This window comes from Rhinatrema bivittatum, chromosome 2, assembly GCF_901001135.1.
Source record: "Rhinatrema bivittatum chromosome 2, aRhiBiv1.1, whole genome shotgun sequence".
NCBI classification, from domain to species: Eukaryota; Metazoa; Chordata; class Amphibia; order Gymnophiona; family Rhinatrematidae; genus Rhinatrema; species Rhinatrema bivittatum.
Window position 1 is genome coordinate 775,955,685 of NC_042616.1, and position 20,962 is coordinate 775,976,646.

The 20,962-nt window shown below is 38.7% G+C and overlaps 1 protein-coding gene across 2 annotated transcripts in view; it reads left to right on the forward strand.

The window, feature by feature from the left end:
- The window catches only part of EFR3A (EFR3 homolog A), a 648,826-nt gene that overhangs the window by 564,692 nt on the left and 63,172 nt on the right, over nucleotides 1-20,962 (forward strand). For both annotated transcript variants that reach the window (XM_029592044.1, XM_029592042.1), the window contains 2 exons: nucleotides 4,114-4,275; nucleotides 6,381-6,512. In XM_029592044.1, the coding sequence (XP_029447904.1) occupies nucleotides 4,114-4,275; nucleotides 6,381-6,512 (294 nt within the window). The remainder of the gene's footprint in view (nucleotides 1-4,113; nucleotides 4,276-6,380; nucleotides 6,513-20,962) is intronic.

Sequence of the window (20,962 nt, forward strand, 5' to 3'; positions counted from 1 at the left end):
GTGGACTTGTAATTTGAAATAGCATTCTTTTATTATAGTGTTGATGTATGTTTTCAGGTTGAGTTCGGAGTCTAAGGTGACGCCTAAGTTTCTTGCAGTTGTGACGAGATGGTTTGTGCTTTGTGTGGCTGTGCTGTCTTGAATATTCCATGCTGGTGGTTTGTTAGAGATGTGTAAGATTTCAGTTTTTGTGTGATTGAGGGTGAGTGCTATTTGGGATAGGAGTTTTTATATTTGGGCTAGGATGGAGCTCCATTGTAGCAGGGTGTTCTGTATATTTTCTTTCATGAGGATGAGGATCTGGACATCATCGGCATATATGAAGTATTGGAGGCCCAGTTCAGTAAATAGATTGTAAAGTGGGAGCATGTAGATGTTGAAAAGGGTGGAGGAGAGTGATGAACCTTGAGGGACACCGTGCGAAAGGGGGACTTGATTTGATTCCTTGTTGTTGAAGGTTACTTTGTAGGTTCTGTTCACTAGGTAGGATCTGAACCATTTGATTGTGGTGCCATCTTGTCCAATTTCACTTAGTCTGGTTAGGAGGGAGTTGTGGTTGACGGTGTCAAATGCGGCGGATATGTCCAATAGTATAAGAAGTTAGGATTGTCCGGCATCTAGACCTCTGAGTACTGTGTCGGCAAGGATAAGTAAGAGTGTTTCCGTGCTGAGTGTTTTTCTGAATCAGTGTTGGGATGGGTATAGTCTTTTCTGGTTTCCAGGTGTTCGGAGAGTTGATGGTTTACTGTTTTTTTTAAGGATCTTTGAGATAAAAGAGAGGTTTGATATGGGTCTGAAATTGGTAGGGTCAGTGGCATCAAAGTGTGTCTTTTTTAGTATAGGTTTGATGATGGCGCATTTAAGGTCTTCGGGGAAGTTTCCATATTCTACTGATACGTTAATGAGGTCAGCTATAGGTTTGGCTATGACATCAGGGATTAGTTTCAAGGTTTTGATACATAATATCAGTAGTCCTTGATTACATGCAATTCTTCATTTTAGTTTCCTCTCACAAAGTTTAGAATCAAGAAACCAATTCTTGCTTGAAGTGCCCTCTCCAAGACTCACTAGATTGGCAGTAACTCGTGATCGGTTCTACTTTATGGAATGCCATCCCGCCTCACTTAAGATCCTTACACAATGCTAAAGCTTTGAAATGCCATCTATTCAGTCAGGCATCTCAGTAAGTCCTAAACCACTCCTCAGGCCTATTTAGCGCTTGACAGTCCATTATTTGTTTGAGAACCCTGCCTTGATTAAGCTGCTCCTATAACCAAGGCCTTGCTCAGGTTCTGATGCCTTTCACAGCTGTTTGTTTTATTCTGTTTTGTTTATATATATTTATTGATTTTATTCTGAATGTTTTAACTGTAACCCCCCACCCACATTTTGGAGGCATGGGCAGCAAGTCCTTTTTAAATAGATAAATTACCTAAAAATCTGTTAAAAATTGTCATTCATCAAGGTAAGTTACTTGCATTCGCTACTTTTTGCATCAGTATATTGAAAAAGATGTTTTAATTAAATCATAAAAACTGGGGTTTATTTAATCTTTGTACAATATATGATATATATATGGTATTATTGCTAAGGTGTACTGTTCAGATTTGGGAATTATCTGGATTCCCTAATCTTGCTAATTATAGCATAATTTAAAAGTGCACACAACTGCTCGTGTACATTTTGCTGTGTAGTAAACTATGCTGGTAATAAATAGCACTGTGGGGGGTGCCTGTTGTATATGATGTCATTAATGAGTCACTTGCCAAACTGGAGAATATCAATAGAACTGTTTTAAAAAGTGTCAAAAAATGTTTGATTTAATTCATGTGAATATTACTAGTCCCTGAGGTATAACACAAAACTAGAGGTATATAATAATATATATACAGAAAGGAACTGTGTGTTAAATCAAAATACAATTTATCAACATATTAAATTTTATTATAAACAAATGTACCACTGGTGTACAACATATGAATACTTCAAAAATCCATACAAAATTACATTACAAAAATAATTATATGATTATCAAAAAATTACACATACTCATACATACTATTCATCACATTAACAATAAAAATACCCTAGAAAACCCTATTCATGAGAATAAGAAAAAGCACAGGTGTCCCACTTTAAAGGTACTAATATGAAATGTATCCTTGATGTATCTCCTAATATGAAATATTTCCTCAGTGTCTCCTGTATATAATTAACTAATTTTAACTGACAAGTATGCTTGCCTACCTATTCAAAAATTACATCTACCAATCATTTTGTAAAGAGTGGATATAAAACATCAATGATGTCACAAAAATGGCTCTTCCATATATGTAAACCAACAGTTAGAGTAGCTGGGTTCAAAAAAGGTTTGGATACGTTCTTGGAGGAAAAGTCCATTAACTGCTATTAATCAAGTTGACTTAGGGCCAGATTTTCAAAGGATTACGTGCGTAAGATACCCCAGTGTTAAACCCCCCCCCCCCCCCCCCGAAAACCTGCCAGAAGTTCCCCCTGCGCACGCCGAGCCTATGTTGAGTAGGTTCGGCAGCACGCACAAGCCCCAGGACGCGCGTTGCGGCAGCGCGTCATTTGGGGGCGGGGCCACGGGCGTGGTTCCGGCCCAGGGGCATATCGGGGGTGTAGCCGAGGCCTCAGAAACGGCTCCCGGGCCGGGGAATCACGCAGCCGGCGAGCGTGAGTTACGCCTGATTTGATCTGGCATAACTTCTGGAATAAGGGGAGGGAGGGGTTAGATAGGGCTGGGGGGGTGGGTTAGGTAGGGGAAGGGAGGGGAAGGTGGGGGGAGGCGGAAGGAAAGTTCCCTCCGAGGCCGCTCTGATTTCGGCGCGGCCTCGGAGGAAACGGAGGCCGGCTGTGCGGCTCGGCACGCGCAGGCTGCCAATTTTGCTCAGCCTTGCGCGCCCCGATCCCGGATTTTAACAGATACGCACGGCTGCGTGCATATCTATTAAAATCACGCATACTCTTGTTTGCGCCTGGTGCGCGAACAAAAGTACACGTGTGCGTAACTTTGTAAAATCTACCCCTATGGGAATAGCCATTACTATTAATTGCATCAGTAGCATGGGATCTTCTTAGTGTTTGGGTAATTGCCAGGTTCTTGTGGCCTGGTTTGGCCTCTGTTGGAAACAGGATGCTGGGCTTGATGGACCCTTGGTCTGACCCAGCATGGCAATTTCTTAATTTCTTATTGCAAAAAAACCCCACATAATATATTAACCAAAAATTACAGCTAAACTCCTGTTAAATAATCTAAAAAACATATTGTACCAACCTTACACGGCATAGTTTCCATTTTCTTTATGCTGCTTCATCAACGCGGACTGCCTGCCGGCAATTACACAATCACTAACTTCATGCCCCTTTTTCTGCCCCTCTCCTCCTTCCATCTCTCCATCTGTTTTTCACCCTCCATTTGCCTCATTTTCCCACAGTTCTCTGTGTTTATATCTACCTCTGTTACCCCACCCTTATCCTAACTTGTTCAGACCAGTTTTTCATTATTTAATTTCAACCTGCTGCCTCCCCTCTCTTTCATTCACATATTTAAGCTATTCTGCTTTTGCTTAGCTCAAACTCCTGCCTAGACTCTCCATCTGTCTCCCTCTTCCTTCTTGTCTCATCTCTGTCCCTTCTTCATATCTTTTCCTTCAGCTTGTCCTCCTTTCCTTTCTATTCCTCTTCCACTTTATACTGTTTTGTCCCCCTCTTTCAAAACTTTCCCACTTTTCACATTTCCCATGGCTTTCTTTATCCCCTATCCTTCCACCTCTCACCCTCTATTCCCAATCCTTCATGTGATTAATGTTTATAGCTTTAAACATTTTTATTTGTAATTGTGCTAAAAAGTGATAAATAGGAAAATATCACAATCTGAGGATTGGTACCTGCACAGAGAGAACAAAAAAAGTGTACTTCTAGGTTAATAATATTTCAAATAAGATACTTTGATGAAAGATAAAATTTTTCTTGAAACATTTGCAACATAGTCGCCAAATGTTTCCTACTGCATTATATTTGTCTAGCTGACTGTCAAATATTGTTTAGATAATCTGACAGTAAATAAATTCCCTTTCTCCTTGTTTTAAGCACGGGCAGCAGCTATACAGACATATCTACTTAGGTTGTAAAGAAGAAGACAATGTCCAAAAGAATTTTGAGTTACTCTATACTGCTTTGGCTCTTTTAACCATTGAATTGGCTAATGAAGAAGTGGTTATTGACCTCATTCGGCTTGCCATTGCTTTGCAGGTATGTTACTTTATAATTGCCATGTAAGTTTGTATTGTTAAATTGGAATTCTCTTTGCTTCTTGTGTAATGAAAAATTGTTTTTTTTTTATTTACAATTTTCTTGAATTACAGATATCCCAGTTTCAGAACTGCATTTTCTTTTTGTGTGGCTAAAAGTTAAATTCTACTAATTTTCTCTCTTGTCATTTTAAAATCTTCCATACATTCAGTACTCCCCACTATGTTTCAGTGGGGAGTATGGATGTATTGAACATTTCTTTATGTAAAAAAAATAACATGGAATTCCTAATCTATCTTGAACTGCCTATTTTTCTTATAACTGGGACAGAAATTTTGTGGTATCACATTGCAAAACAAAAAGAGACCAACCTCATATTTTGCAGTCCTGTATAGGATAAATGTCATTAGTTTTTTTTTTTTGTTTTTAATTCTGTCTGAGTGTTCCGCTGACAGAAAGTATAGTCTTCTTGCCTGAAAATGTCATATTTGAGGGAAAAATACCTCTCTCGCCCAACTCACTATCTCCCTTCCTTCTGTACAATTTGTCACACCTTTCCACCTCTCCCTGTAGTGTCACCCAACTTTCTTCTCCCTTGCAGCCTGTTCCCACCCCCAGTCCTGACTTGGACCTGCAGGTTCTGCTGGTGTTACTATTTCAAATGTTCAACTGCGAAGCCAAAAACATCTTGCACAAGAAAAATTGAGTGACATGTCGAGTGCAGCATGGATGGACTCCTGCACTCCAAATGGGGAAGAGTTTGAGGAAAAGGAAAGAAGCTTGAGAGTAAAGGAAAATTGTGGAGGGAAGGTGGTACAGAGAGAGAGAGAAATTATGTATTAGGGAGATGTTGGCAAGACTATAGAGGGAAGGGGTTTCCTTGCAACCTTCTCACCCTCCACAGATTTGTGAAGGGTGAAAAGTTTGCAAGGAAAAGAAAAATAGAAGATCGTGGGGAGGAGTGATGAAGGGATGGGAAAGAGGAGGCACATCGGGCATGATTCATCAAAGTCTTTTCTGGGTGACAGAATGGGAAATGGCCTTAATGAATCGGATCTTTTAAAGGATTGTGGGGGAAATAAAGGTGGTTGCCATCAGAGGGAGAAAGTAGAGGAAGAGTTTAGGTTTGGGGGAAGGAGAGGAAAAACATAGTCAAGGAGATGGACAATATCAGAAGCATAGCAAGGGCAAAGATTGACAAAAAATAAAGAGGAGGAACATGACACACAAGTTTGAAAAACATTCATTTTGTCATTCTCAATTATTTTAAATTTGCTATGCACTTTTGATTCATTACTATGCAAAAATCTAGCTGCAAAATATTCCCAGTTGATGTCAAAATTGAAACCAACTCAAGTATATTAAATATATTATTTATTTATTTATTTATTTATTTAACATTTTTTATATACCGAGGTTCTGGTAACAATGTTACCAATCACCTCAGTTTACATATAACATTAGAATGACTAAACATATGAGTCTTACATAGAACAGGAGAGTGAACCTGGAAAAAATGAATTAAAATAAGGGATAATAATCCAACAAATAAGGCATAATAATACAACAAATGAATAACAACAATCTTATAGACAGGCAATTAGAATGAGTTAATCGAGTATCTAGTATTTGTAACTTGTCTAGATGGATAAGCCATTGGTTATAGTATTATTGAATCATGTGGTATGAAATGAACTTGACCCGGAAAAGGGTCAAGTTCATTTCATATTAGGAAAGTACCAGTGAAAGTACCAGTAAAGTTCATTTCATATTAGGAAAGTACCAGTGAAAAGAGACAAAATGAAATTATTTTTCTAACTATATCCATACCTGTTTAAGTGCTTCAAGTTTTGGATTATGTTCTTTTCCCTAGCCTTTTTTTTTTCTTTTCTTCATTTTGTAATTTAGTTTCTTTTTGTACTTTTCTATAAAACACATTGTCATGGTAAGAAATGTCTGGGATCTGCTCTTTTTGATGTATTTTTGTGTCAATTGCTTATTATAATAAATTCCAAAACAAAATCAGATAAAAAAAAATCAGTATTATCAGTGCAAATCCTTTTAAGTTAATTTTGACTTCTTGTTTTCCTCTCTGACGATTCAAGGACATAGCCATCATTAATGAAGATAACCTGCCAATGTTTAATCGCTGTGGTATAATGGCACTGGTTGCAGCTTACCTAAACTTTCTGAGTCAGATGATTGCAGTTCCTGCCTTCTGCCAGCATGTCAGCAAGGTACAGCATTATAAGTAATTAACTTGCTGCATGTGGTTTTATTCTTGTAAGTAAAATCATTATGTCAGATGGACTCAATAACCCTTGGATCCTGCTTACTAGACAAGTCTGTCAGAAAAAATGCTTATGGACCTGAATGGAAGGAGACTTATAAAATGTACTTGTACCAGATTCTAGAGAACAGGGATCTATATTTCTCAGAGGACAAGCAGGATGTACAATCCTAACATGTGAGTGATATCCAATATGAAGCCCAATGTGGAAGGATTACTTAAAAACATCTAGAAGCTTATGGCACACTCAACTGAGCATTTTTTTATTTTAAAATCTTCCAGGAAAAGTTCCATCCAATATGAATTACAAAGTAGCATTTACAGTAAAATACATATAAAACAAGGAATAAAACAAAATATTATTAAAACCCACAAAACTACAACATAAACAATGTCCAAACTCATTGCACAGGGCCCCCTCAGTTCTTATTTTTCTTTAGAGCCCTACAGTTATGGTCCTCTTTCTTCAGAGATTTTTTTTTTCAGTTTTCTTGAATTTTTCGCATAGGGTATCACGGTTCTGATCTCATGCTCTCATTTTCATTAGATAGTTTTTTTGCAATTGGTTTCGAGTTTTCTTAATGTTTTATTGACCGCCATGTGCACCAGCATCTAGTGGTATCACTTGGGTTTTTGGTAATCTATTTGATTTTGCCTTGTTTATTTTTTGACAAGTGTCCCAGAAAGTGAAGAAGGCTAGCAGCTTCAATAGGTTCCCTTGGTGCAAATGCATAATGTCTGTCATGGATCCCCATGATAGATGCATGCTTTGCCTTACCAGGACCATGATGTTTTGAAGTGTTCCACTTGTGGAAAAATAAGCTGCAGAGAATTGCATTCCTACTGGGAACTGATGGAAATGCTTTTTGGAAGCATTAAGTCCAGTCCATCAGCATCAAAGGATCTGAGAACTGCACCAAATATTGGTAGTGCATTGACACTGAGAGGGCATCGCTCTCCCTCTGCATTGAGCACTCGTAGAGGCCAAGAAGATAGGGCATTGTCCAGCTGCTCCCATTTGCAGAAAATGAAAGGTTCCTCTTTATCAGTTATTTATTTTATTTATTTAAAGTCTCTTCTATACCGATAACCGTTCGCACATCGCATCGGTTTACATCAAACAATTAACTTTTGGGCGTGGCCCTTACAAGTAACAGTCGAATAACTGAGTAAATATAAATACATGGAACTATAACAACATGACTACAATGTACAGTATATATAATAATAAGATAATATACAGTATATATAATACTCTAACAATGTACAGTATATTTACGGCATTCATAATCATATTCGGCGGAAGGGTACAGAATATTTACGGAATTCTTAATCATATTCGGCGGAAGGGTAACAGTTCAGTTTTGCCAAGTTCCAATAAAATGCACAGAGTGAAGGCCAAGTAGTATCAGCAGTGGTCTCCATTGGTGTAGAGTGCTGGAAGTGGGAAAATTCTGGCTGCTGCCATAAATTCTCCAAAGCATTCCCGTAGAGAGGGCAGCTCATCCATGCATCACTCTTGGGATTCACAACAGATGCAAAGAGTCCAGATGCCAGTAATCAATCTTCAAGTAACCCAGGAAGACATGACGTCTCTTCTTGCTATCCATGCTGTATTGGCATTTGCAGATTTTGAGGAAAAGGAGCTGGACAAATGGATACAAGAGGCATTGGACTGTAAGACATTAACCATCTGTGTGCTGGCGTCAAAATCATGAGTGAGCTTGCAAATGTAGGTCCAACCTCTGCTGGAAACTCTGAGCATTCTGTGGAGGGTCCTCAATGTCTTTTCATGAAGGGATATCATTATCAGGTACCAATGCACAAATTTTAATTTCTAGTGCATCAGAAGAGGAAGCTTCTCCAAGGTACAGAAGTTCATAGGGGTCTATAGCCCAACAGACAAGAGCTGCCCTCACTGTGACCTTTTCTGCTAACCAGATGCAAGCTCAGATCACACTGCTCACATAAGATTCTGGTTCAGACTCTTTCCTTGTATTTGAAGACTTCTCTGATCAGGAGGGGTCAACTTCTCTTCTCCCACGGAAAGGAGATGGTCACCTTCCAAAGACCTTTACATTGACTTTTCGAAGAAAATGGCAGATGCCATTCCATTGGCTTTGCAGAAGAAGGAAGAGTCCAGGTTAAAAATGCTTGACATCCTCCAGTTTGTGGATCTTCCCAAGGAAACCATTGATGTGCCTATCCATAATATTCTTCAGGAGACATAGATGATTCTGTGGAAGAGCCTTCTCTGTATGTATCCAGAATAAAGTGGAAACAAAATATCGTGTCCAGAACGCTCTGAGATTTGAGTAGCAGGAGCTGCCTCATCAGTCAGTTGTTTTCAGATCGGTCAAAAAGGCCAAGAGGTTTCTAACCCCACTCTTCAGTGACCCTGGAAAAGGATTGTCTTACTTTAATTTATTGGGAGGAAGGTTTACCAGAGAGCCATCAACTCTTACCCTATCAATTCTTTATGAGCCAGAACATATGTAACATTCTGAAGGATATGAAGGGCTTTTCTGAGCATCTCCCTGAAGAGCAGCATGACGACATAGTCACTAGTGGACAAGAGATACAGTTTGGAAAACACATGCTCCATTCAGCAGCTAGAACCATGCTCTCATCCCGATCAGCAGAGAGTCCCAAAGGCACAGTCAGCAGCCCAGTCATATTGCCCACTGAGGAGCTCTTAGTCTGGTTCTTAACCCATTGTGTACCAGTGTCCTAGTTAGAGCTCAGCTTCTAAAAAATACGGGGCATAATAGGTTAACATTAGGAGTTACTACAAAAGGATTTATCCTCCTCCTTAGAGGTTAATGTGGCTGAACCTGTTCCACTAGGGAAAAAAAGGGCAGAGATTTAATTCCATCCCATCCTACACCTAAGGGCTCTAAACAAATAGCTGGTAAATGAAAAGTTCAAGATTTTTATAGGCACCTTAATCCCATTTCTGGATTTAAAGAATGCTTACACCCACATAGGCACCTTAATCCCATCTCTGGATTTAAAGGATGCTTACACCCACATAGAGAAAGGTCACAGGAAAAATCTTGGATTTGAAGTAATGAAAAATATCTCCAATATTGTGTAAGGCGTTCAGCCTGGTGTCAGCATCATGAGTGTTCACAAAATGCCTTGCTATGATAGCAGTTCAACTTTCTGTACATATTGAGGGTACATGTATTTTTCTACCTGGATGACTGGTTGGTCAACAGCACATCTGAAGAAGGTGCCATAGAATCAGTGAGCAAAACCATTCAGATATTGGAGTTTTCAGGGTTCGTCATAAATTACCCCAAGTTCTTTTTGAGCCAGTTATCTCAATTGTAATTTATAAGAGCTCTGCTAGACATGACTCAGTAAAACCTTTTTTTCTGCAAGAAAAGATAGTCATGTTGATGTCCCCAGTGGAGAAGAGAACAAAATCATAGACATCAGCATGGGACATGTTGAGCTTGAGCTTCATGGCATCAACAGTACACATCCCCTGGCATGTTTTTTTATGAAACAAACTCAGTGGACCCAAATGATTCAGGATCTCCAAGATAGCATCTGCATTATTCAGCAGCTCATGGACTGAGCCTTGGTGGCTGATTCAGTCAAAACTGGCCAAAGGTTTCCCCTTTCAAATTTCCTTAATTCAAATTATCCTAAGCACAAATTAAATCAACCTGGGTTGGGGAACTCATGTAGAGGAGCTTCATACCCAAGGCATCTATTTTTCTCAGGAAAATCTTCATCAGATAAATTTCCTAGAGCTAAGAGCAACACAATACACTCTAAAGGCTTTCAGAATTGGTTGCCCAATAAAGCTGTCCTTATTTAGATAATCAGATAGTGTTGTTCTACGTGAACAAGCAGGAAGGAAAAGTCTCCTGTGTCAAAAAAACTGTTCAAATGTTGGTCTATGCCATTTCTCAAAGAATGGTCATAAGGGCTGCATATCTGGCTGGCAAGGAAAATATTTATTTATTTTTGTTATTTTAAAAGTTTCTTCTATACTGCTGCTCATTACATCATAGTGGTTTGTAAATGCACCATACATATTAAAAATAACTAAGTGTACACAAAATAGCATATAAAATAAAATACAACAAAACATATAAAAAAAAAATCCTTGCAGACAGATTCTTCAGTCCTGGAACCTCACCAATGGTCCCTGGACAGGAGAATAACAAACCAGATATTCCATCAGTGGGGTACATCCATGATAGGTATGTTTATATTTTCTCTGAACAGAAAGTTCCTGAATTTCTGTCCCAGAAGGATAGAAGGCAAACTAGCCTCAGATACCTTTTCTCTAAATTAGGGACATGGTATGCTTATCCTTTAATTCCTCTGGTGACAAAATCCCTACCAATGCTGGAAAAGACAAGAGGACTATGATCCTCATTGCCCCTATTGAACGAGATAATTTTTGTTTCTACTCCAGTCGGTTTGGGGAATTCCCCAACACTCATCACTCAGAATCAAAGAATGCTATGTCATCCCAACATCGGATCCCTAGCATTCACAGCCTAGATATTAAGAGGGTAGTGTTGCATTCCCTTAACCTATTTAACGATGTATCTTGCATTCTTCTGGCTAGGAAGGATTCCACAAGGAGATTTTATAATTTTAAATGGAAGAGGTTTGCCTTATGGTGTGAAAGAAAAGCACAGAACCTTTCTCTTGTTCCACACAAAAACTGTTTGAATAACTTTTATATCTTTTAGGGTTTTGTCTGAACACTAACTTCATTAGCGTTCATCTCAGTACAGTTGGCACTTCTTAGCTGATTGTTTTATGCATGGTTTACTTCAATTGAAGCCTACTATTGTAACATACTAGAGAAGAAACTGTGAATTGTCTTAAATCCATCCCCAAATCTATTACCCTCCGTTAATCTGGTGTAAGACTACCCTAATAAACATCATAATAGTAGACAAGATATATCATTTCACATCTTTATGACAAATTTTCAGTAATTCCAGTGATTTAAAACCTGGCCACAGCAATTCACAATAATAATCTCAGCGACTCCCAGTTTAAAATCAAACATATCCCTGAAAAATACAAGGTAAATTTGGTATTCTGTTACCTGAAACTTGTGACTGCCTTTTAAATGTGTGATCAACTCTGTTTTACAATAGGAAAATAGCATTTACAAATACCACCTTTCATGGAAATTTCTCACCCACAAGCTGGAAACTAGGGATTGCCAGCAGCTGTCTGTGTCTTCCCAAATGTCCTGAACTCCTCTCACGTGGGTCTCTCTCTATCTGCGCTGCTATTCCAGATACTGTAGCATTACTCTTAGTCTTTCATTAATGCTAGTATTACAGTAACTTATTACCTCAGTTATGCATAGCTGGTGGTGTGTAAGTGAATTGGTTAGTAAATAAAACATTCTTTCAGGAATAAGTGTTCAAAGTGAGTTCTGTCAATTATGAGTTCTGCTAGCAACTGTCTCCTAGTTGCTAATACTTTTCCAAATCAATCAGCAGAAATCTTGCCATGACATCTTACCAGTATTGTTCATGCAAGAATAGATTTAGTTAACCTCCAGACGGGGGTTCCTCAGGGATTTTCCTTGTCACCAACACTTTTTAATGTATATATGGCCCCTTTGTGTAGGTTCTTAGCTGGATTAGGGTTGGTACATTTTTTATTCGCAGATGTCTAAATTTTATTACCCATTAACGATTCACTTCAATCTACATTGAAGGTATGGGAAGTATATTTTAAATCTATAAACAACTTCTTTCACATGTGTCCCTATCAGTAAATAACTCAAAAACAGTAATGTTATATATGTGTAATAAAATAACAGAGAAGGTAGAATCAGAAATAAAGTCACTTATGCCATCTTATAGTATTAAATATGATGCAAGAGACTTAAGCCCTATTCTTGACTCAGAGCTGAATATGAAAACATCAATAAAAGCCATAACTAAAGATGGCTTTTATAAACTACAATTATTAAGAAAATTGAAACATTTTTTTACATATAAAGGACTTTCGTACCGTCATGCAGATACTTATTTCACCCAAACTTGACTATTGTAATGCCTTATTATTGGGAGTACCAATTTCAACTGTCCATCCTTTGCAGTTGCCTCAAAATGCGGTGGCCCGCTTACTGATCAACACGAAGAAATATGATCATATTTCCCCTGTTTTAAGAGAATTACATTGGTTACTAATTCAGTCGCAAATCCAATACAAATGTTTACTGTTAATTCATAAAACAGTCTATGGCAAAAACACTGGCTAAATGCCTCCCTCCGTATTCATACGCCAGTACGAAACTTAAGATCTCTGTGAAAAGCATTGTTGACGATACCATCACCGGAAATAGCATATTTGAGTACAGTCAGAGAAAGGACATTATCCCTGGCCGGTCCAAAAATCTGGAATTCTTTGCCTCTTGACATCAGAACAGAACCTAGCATACAGAGATCAAAAAATTGATAAAGACCTGGTTATTTGAACAGGAGTTTAATGAAACAAATGGTACTAGCAACTGACCCCACTCAAAATCAATGGGGTTAACCTTAGAAGAGGACCATCTTAAAAATTTGACGTAAGATTAATTGTGGGAATTATTAATAATTTCAAGAATATGAGTCAGTATAGGAAATAGTGCTTTTGTAGCCTAGATTAAGGATTTTAGGTCAGGAAATTATATATATACATTTAAGCAACTAATTATTACCGAGGATTTAGGAATTTTAGGCTCAAGAAGTTACCTTAGTGCCAGGTTGAGGAGGGACTTATGTTGAATGGAAGAATTGTTCATTTTAGTATTTAAACTCGAGAAATACGAAACGTTTAATGGTTTTATGTATTAATTCTATTGTTCTATGCATATTTTATTGTACTGTTAATTGAGAGGTATTTGTTGCACTGTTAACCGACTTGATATCTTTGAGGAAGGTCGGTATATAAAAACATGAAAAATAAATAAAATATTGAAAAATGTTCCCAATTCTTCAGAGGTTATGTGCCATCTGATTCCAATGTCCAGGATTTGAAACAATGTCCACTTAACAAAAATCATATATTCAGCACTTTGTAAGACCAACAGTTATTTTTGCGGTTTCTAATGTCCATGTCTGAGTTGATGACCACTGAGTGTACTTCTCACAATTTCCCAGCCTTTGGCTAATTAACAGTTCAGCTTGTGATTACTATCACAATCCACCATCTGCCTTAAGCAATCTGGTCTTTCCCTTTATCTTACAGAACAGAAAATTAACAGGAAACTTAAGATAATAGACAAGGTGAAAAGTTAGCTGGAGAGAGGAAACCAGGACTTCTGCTAGAAGTCAGCAGAATTCAAAAAGATTACATAATCTGTCTAAAAAATAATTAACTACACTACTAATGTCTATATAAAAAAAGGAATATATAAAAATTTGGCCACAAGGAAATATATGTGGGCCTTTAACTTACGCCATCATGTCTCCTGCTGTGTCATGATTCAGTGTGGTGTTATCACAGCTGATGAAAGCTCCCTTTCAGCCATTGAACTTTTGTGAGCAGTACCTGACCTGGAAGGTCACATTTTTGGTGGCAGTCTGTGAACTCCAATCCCTAGTGACTTATCCAGTTTATACTGTTTGTTTTATTTTTTATTTTTTTACAACAAGGTGCCTCTGTGCATGCATCCTAATTCCTGTCTACAGTAATGTCGGACTTCCACTTTAACAAGTCTGTTGTCCTTCCAACATTTTTTTCCAGGCCACATGTCATAAGAGCATAACATAAGAAGTTTCCTTACTGGGTCAAACCAAGGATCCATCAGTCCCAGCATCCTGTTTCCAACAGTGGCCAATCCAGGTTTATAGGTACCTGGCAAGTACCCAAAATTTAAATGGATCCCATGCTACTGATGCTGGTAGTAGGCAATGGCTATTCCCTAAGGGTACTTGATTAGTAGTTTATGGACTTCTCCCCCAGGAAACATGACTTCACATGACTTAGGTCTGGTCCCCAGACTTTGCACCATCACATGATGGGGCAAGATCAGACAGATGTCATTTTCAAAAATGACATCGGCCAGGCCCTGAACAAGGGAGCGCTCCAGGTCCCCATTAGCCACCACCGATCTTTTAGAAAGGAAGGGATGGAAGTGAAAGTCAGTCTGCCCCCACCTAGACCACCAGGTATTTTTGTGTGGCTGGGAGATGGGAGGACACTAGACCACTGGAATGGTTGACTATTCAGAACTGGGAGGGAGGGGGAAGGAGCAGGGTGGGTTGCCAGGGTTTTTTGTTTTTTTAAAGGGGGGTTTGAAGTCATTGGTCAGTACTTTATTGGTACCAGAAGAGAGGTTGGAGAATGAGGCGGTTCTTTGCCACGTGGTTTAAACAATATTTTTTATTCTGCTTGGGGTCACCGCTGCTTCTACAGGCGGTGGGAGGTGGGTAAGCATGGATCTCTATAGACCCCTGGCATGATTTGGGAGGGGTAGTGTTTTGGGTTGCTTGGCCATTTATATTTTCCCACTGGGACAATAAGGGACTCTTACTCCCCCAGGAAAATAACTACACCTCAATCAAATGCAGTAAAATAATGGGGCTTTTTTTTTCTAAATCATGTTATTTTATTTACATTGAATTGCCTATGCATAAGTAGCTTTACACACATTAGGCAATTTTATGCATGCAAATGCATGCAAAGCAGCATATTTCCATAGCTGGAAGAATATATTGAAGATATTGTGAAATATGTACAGAGTATTTATTTATTTATATTAATTTATATTACGCATATTTCCAGGGTCTCTTCTAAAAGAATTTCAAATGATATAGACATTAATTCATAACACACAGCGAATAAAATAAACAGAATATAACAGTAAATCAATGAAAAAATGCAATTAAAAATTGCTGATAATTGAAAGTCGTATGCATCGTACTTCCAAGAAAAACAAATCAATCACAGCCTGCAAACGCCTCACTAATTAGATATTTTATTTTATTTTATTTATTTTACATGTTTTGTATACCGTCATTCGTTTTCGCCATCATAACAGTTATGTTTTTAACTGTTTGCTGAAGGCTTTAAGGATAACCTCTTGACACAACACTAAGGGCAGACTGTTCCATAAACTAGGGGCAGTTCTAGAAAAAGCATGAGTACAAATCTCCTTTAATCGAAACGTATTTATTTATTTAGTTTTCTATACCGGTATTTGAAAAACATCATATCAGTTTACACAGAAAACATATAATAAAAACCATCAGTATAAAATAAAATAGAACATATATATCATACATAAAAATATATAAAACAATGTTCATGGAAAATTCAATAAAATACAAATAAAAGACTCAAAATATTAAAAACTATTTAATACTAGGAGTTTCTAATAAAAATAGATTTTCTGATCACAACGCCCTAGAGGGGCAATGCCATTTCAAATAATCTTTCAGATAAAGAGCGTCACCTTCATATAAAACCTTAAAGGTTGTGGTCAAGATCTTAAATTTTATCCTGCGCTTAATAGGAAGCCAATGCAGTGATTTTAGCACTTGCATAATATGATCATGTAGGGCACAATCGGAAATCAAACATGCTGCATTCAAAAGGAGATGTAAAGCTGACAAGTGGCACTTAGGGAAACCTGCATACAAGGCATTAAAGGAATGCACAAAATATTTACAAAATCTGCACACTATTTTAATAATCTACAAAATTCAACAGACTATTTGTTCAAATAAACCAATATAATCGCTGTCTTTAAGTAGTAGTAGTATATTGCAATACAGAAAAGTTAATCAGATGCAGGATTTTTTCTAATCTCACTATCCAGTGACTATGATCTCCATTTATTCTGTGAAGCGTAAAAAGCAGTTTTGAGGGGAGAAATCATTTATTTTGCCAGTTATAAAAAAACAGCAGTTTTTGAAAAGACAAAAGGATTTGTTAGATGAGATGGAAATTATAGAACAGAAACATAAGATGGACTATGCCTCAAACACCTATAAAGCATTACAGCTAGTAAGGAATGAACTTGCAAAATTGCAAACTCAAAAGATTAGGAAGTCACTTTGCTTTAGTAAACAAAAATATTATGAAATTGGAAACAAACCAGGCACACTGTAGCCCATCTGATTAGTGTTCAAAAATCCTCTTTTACCTCAGGAGTCCTTGTTCATTCTACAAATCAAATTTTAGCTAATTTCAGAGAACCTATTGAACATTTGTACAGGGAATATGCACAGGATGAGATCCTTCACTTTTTAAGTTCCATGCAACTTCCTCAAATGGCAAAGGCCAAAGAATCATTAATTTCTCCTACATGAGCTCCCCAAAGCAGAGAGGATGCATCCATCGTTAGGACAATTTGGGTGGGGAGACATTGAAACAAGATCATCCATTCCAGATTTGAAATTACCTGCCACCAGGACAAGGAGTCCTGGAGGGGCGCTGTAATTTGGATGCGATCCTAGAGGCTCTGTGTGGCCTCAAGCCATTGCAACCTCAGGGTCCATTGGGCCCTTTGCATGTAGAAGTGTGCCAAGGGAGTGACGTGAACTGTCGCAGCCATGTGGCCCAACAATGTCAACATGTACCAAGCTGACATCTGCTAGCACTGTTTAACTTCTGCCATGATGGTCATCAGAATGGTGGCCCTTTGTCAAGGCAAAAAGGCCTTGGCCTGAGCCATATCTGGCAGGGATTTTATGAAGTCCAGTTGAGGTAATGGGCTGAGACTTTGGGTATTTGATGACGAACCCTAGTGACTCCAATATCCAAAAGGTCAAGCACATTGACCTGACAGCCCCTGCCCAAGAGGCACTCCTGACCAGCTAATCATCCAGCTGGTAGGAATCTATGTGGTAATGAGCATAGCCCCCTGAAAAACTTTCCTTCCAAGAGCGTCCATCACGCTCTGATCCTTCCCCAGGGGTGCCAAGGAATGGGTCCTGGAATGCTTGGCTCTATTGTGAGCAGATTTGACCTCCACCAATTGTGGGGCAGCTATCGCTTGTCGAACCCGGAAGCCTTCTGGATGAGATAGACCACGTCCGCCTTTTTGTTCATGGGAGGTACTGTGAGGGGCTGTTCCCACATCCTCAACAGTAGATCCTTAAGGATCTTGTGCACTGAGCTGCCACAATTTCCTTAGGAGGCCCACGAAATGAAGGATTTTCAAGCATTTTGTGCCTGGCATCTTCCTCAGTCAACAACTGAAAGGGGATGGCTAAGTCGTCATTCTAACAACCTGTGTAGGGGAGGTCCTCAGGTAGGGACTTCCTTCGTTTTTCTGGATGAAATGGGACTGAGGGGAGACCATCGAAGGCATCATCGGATCCGTCCATTGAGTCATCCTCCCAGGGGTCATAAGTACCCTAATCCTCGCTTCATCCAGCAGCACAGGCCCTGATGGAACTGAATGGGGGGGTAATCTGATACCGCACTCCGGAGCTAATTCATGCACTCAGCAACCAAAGTTCAATGAACATAAATGCAGACAGGTTTTTGCTTGTCCAATTTATAATGATTCTTTTTTATTGTAAAAACGGCAACTCCACATTAACACTGGATTCATAGCCGGTCCCCCGACATGGACCATGTTTCGCCTGTCCGGCTGCCTTGGGGGGGGGGGGGGGCAATTTCAACAAAAGAATATCTGTAATAACACCAAAGTATACAATGACCAAGCTGATATAAGGAAATAGGGCACCTAAGCAAACATTTCTATTATTAATAGTGTCAAAGTCTACACATACCTTTATCAGTCAGGTGAACATTTATACAGGAGCGCCTCAGACATACAAGATACATTGCCATTTAAACCCACCATTTTGGTGCCAAACAGGTGCCCTGAAGTCTGATGGGACCTCTTGGCCAATCACAGTACAGCACCTCCATGACGTATGATCCGTCAAAGAAAGTAATTCCATTCCAGCTCGGCGTTTAAGCAGGCTGGGGAAACAGTGTCTAATGTAAAAATCCATTTTTGTTCCCTTCTAATTAAAACCGTCACTAGATCTCCTCCCCTTACTGTCGGCACAACTACATCGATTACAAAGAACCGTAAATCTGATACTGTATGTGAGAACTGAGTCCAATGCGGTACACTAATGGCGCCTTTTCCTTACCTGTCTTGATAGAAGATTTGTGTTCAATGATGCGGGTTTTAATTTTTCTAGATGTTTTACCCACATATAATTTCTGACATGGACACATAATTATGTACACTACCCTGATGGAATTACAATCTGTATCATTACATAATTTGTACATTTTCTTAGTAGTAGGATGTGTAAATTCACTTATTGTATATGTATGTTCACAAATTGAACATTGACCACATGGTCTATGTGTCCCAGATGTGGATCTAATGGTCAAATCCGAATATACTGAGTGGACTAAAGTGTCTCGTATATTTTTTCCTCTACGATACGTGAACCTAAGTCCACAGTTGAAATAATCTTCCAAAGCTAACACTGTCCAATGTTTCCTAATAATGTTGGATACTATGTGACTCCTAGTAGAGAATGGCAAAATACAATTTACTTGTGTGCTAGTGTCTCTATTTTGTTGCAAAAATAGTAAATCTCTGTTAACATACAAAGCTCTTTTAAAAGCTTGTCTCAAAATCTTTCTGGGGTACCCTCTTGCTTGGAACCGAGCCTGCATCTGCTGAGCTTGATACACATATTCCTGCTTTGTGGTGCACAACCGTCTCAGTCTCAGGAATTGCCCTGTGGGGATATTGACCTTAAGATTTCGTGGTGAAAACTGTCATATGCCAACAGTGTATTGCGATCTGTGGCTTTTCGAAAAATCGAGGTCTGAAAATTCATATCTTTATACATTATAAGTACATCCAAAAATGCTATTTGGTTAATGTGAATCGTATAACTGAATTGCAAATTCGGATTACCCTGATTTAACCATTCAAAAAAATTGTGGAACTGGGATTCCATACCTGTCCAAATCATCAAAATATCATCTATGTATCTCAACCATTGATGTATAAACTGTTGCCATTCTGATACATAAATGTTCCGCTCCTCAAAGTCGTACCTTTTATCTGTTGATAAAATTTCCCTTGAAACAAAAAATAATTGCGAGTTAAGGCTATCCTAGCTAGGTCCATCAAAAAACTTGTAGGTACCCTTCTATGCTCTGTACGTAGTTCTAAAGTATGTTCAATCACTAACAATGCTTCTTCCTGTGGTATACTTGTGTATAATGATGTGATATCTAGCGTAACTAAAAAACATGGCTCACTAGGGGGGGTCACAATCACTTAATATCGTAATCAAATGAGATGAATCCCTTACATATGATCTACTAAGTGCCACAAAAGGTTTCAAAAACAAGTCCACAAATTTTGACAGTGGTTCCAGAACCGAACCTATCCCTGCTACTATAGGTCATCCAGGTGGGTTGTATAAAGTCTTATGTATCTTTGGAACCGTGTAAAAAACTGGAACTATTGGATGTTCAGTTATCAAAAATTGTGATTCCCGCTGAGTAGTGTATTTACGCTCCGCTGCTTCTACTACTATATCTTTAATAAGATTGCTCAATTCCTCAGTAGGATCATACATGAGAGGTTTATATGATGTAGTGTCACTTAATTGTCGCCTGTTTTCAGTTAGATAATTCACACTATCCATTAAGACAATCCCCTCTCCCTTATCTGCAGGTTTTATTACAATACTCACATCCTGTGCCAAGGCTTTTAAAGCTACATTTTCATCCTTACTCAGATTTTTAATGTACATATTGCTTATTGTTGTTTAGCCCTTTAATCTCAGTTCGTACTAATCACTCAAAACACCTGTAATGTAGGATCATGTGGTCCTGGCGGGACCCATCGTGACTTTGGAAAAACTAAAGAGTGATCCTGAATTGAAGGTAACTCCATAAAAAATGCCTTAATTTTTAATGACCTGAAAAATCGATAAAGGTGAACTTGAATATCAAACTGATCCGGCAAAACTATAGGAACAAATGATAAACCTTTTCTAAGAATACTAAATTCCACAGTAGAAAGAGTCCTAGAAGAAAGATTAAATACTGAGTCCTGGTTAATCATTGCCAAGGGTCCCTGTGGATAAGGCAGGGGGGATTGTCTTGGACTATAAACGTGCACTTGCATTCTATCTAGACCGCACTGCAGTCCATAGTAAATCCACCCAACTCTTTGTTTCTTTTGACAAAAACAAGCTGGGAGTTGCAGTGGGCAAACAAACTCTCTCCAACTGGCTAGCAGACTGTATCGAATTCTGCTTTGAGGAAGCAGGCCTTCCTCTCCAGGGGTGAGTGAAAGCACATTTTGTAAGGGCCATGGCAACGTTGCTAGCACGCTATTGTTCAGTACTAATTGCCGACATCTGCTAGGCTGCGACATGGAGCTCTCTTCACACATTCACAGCC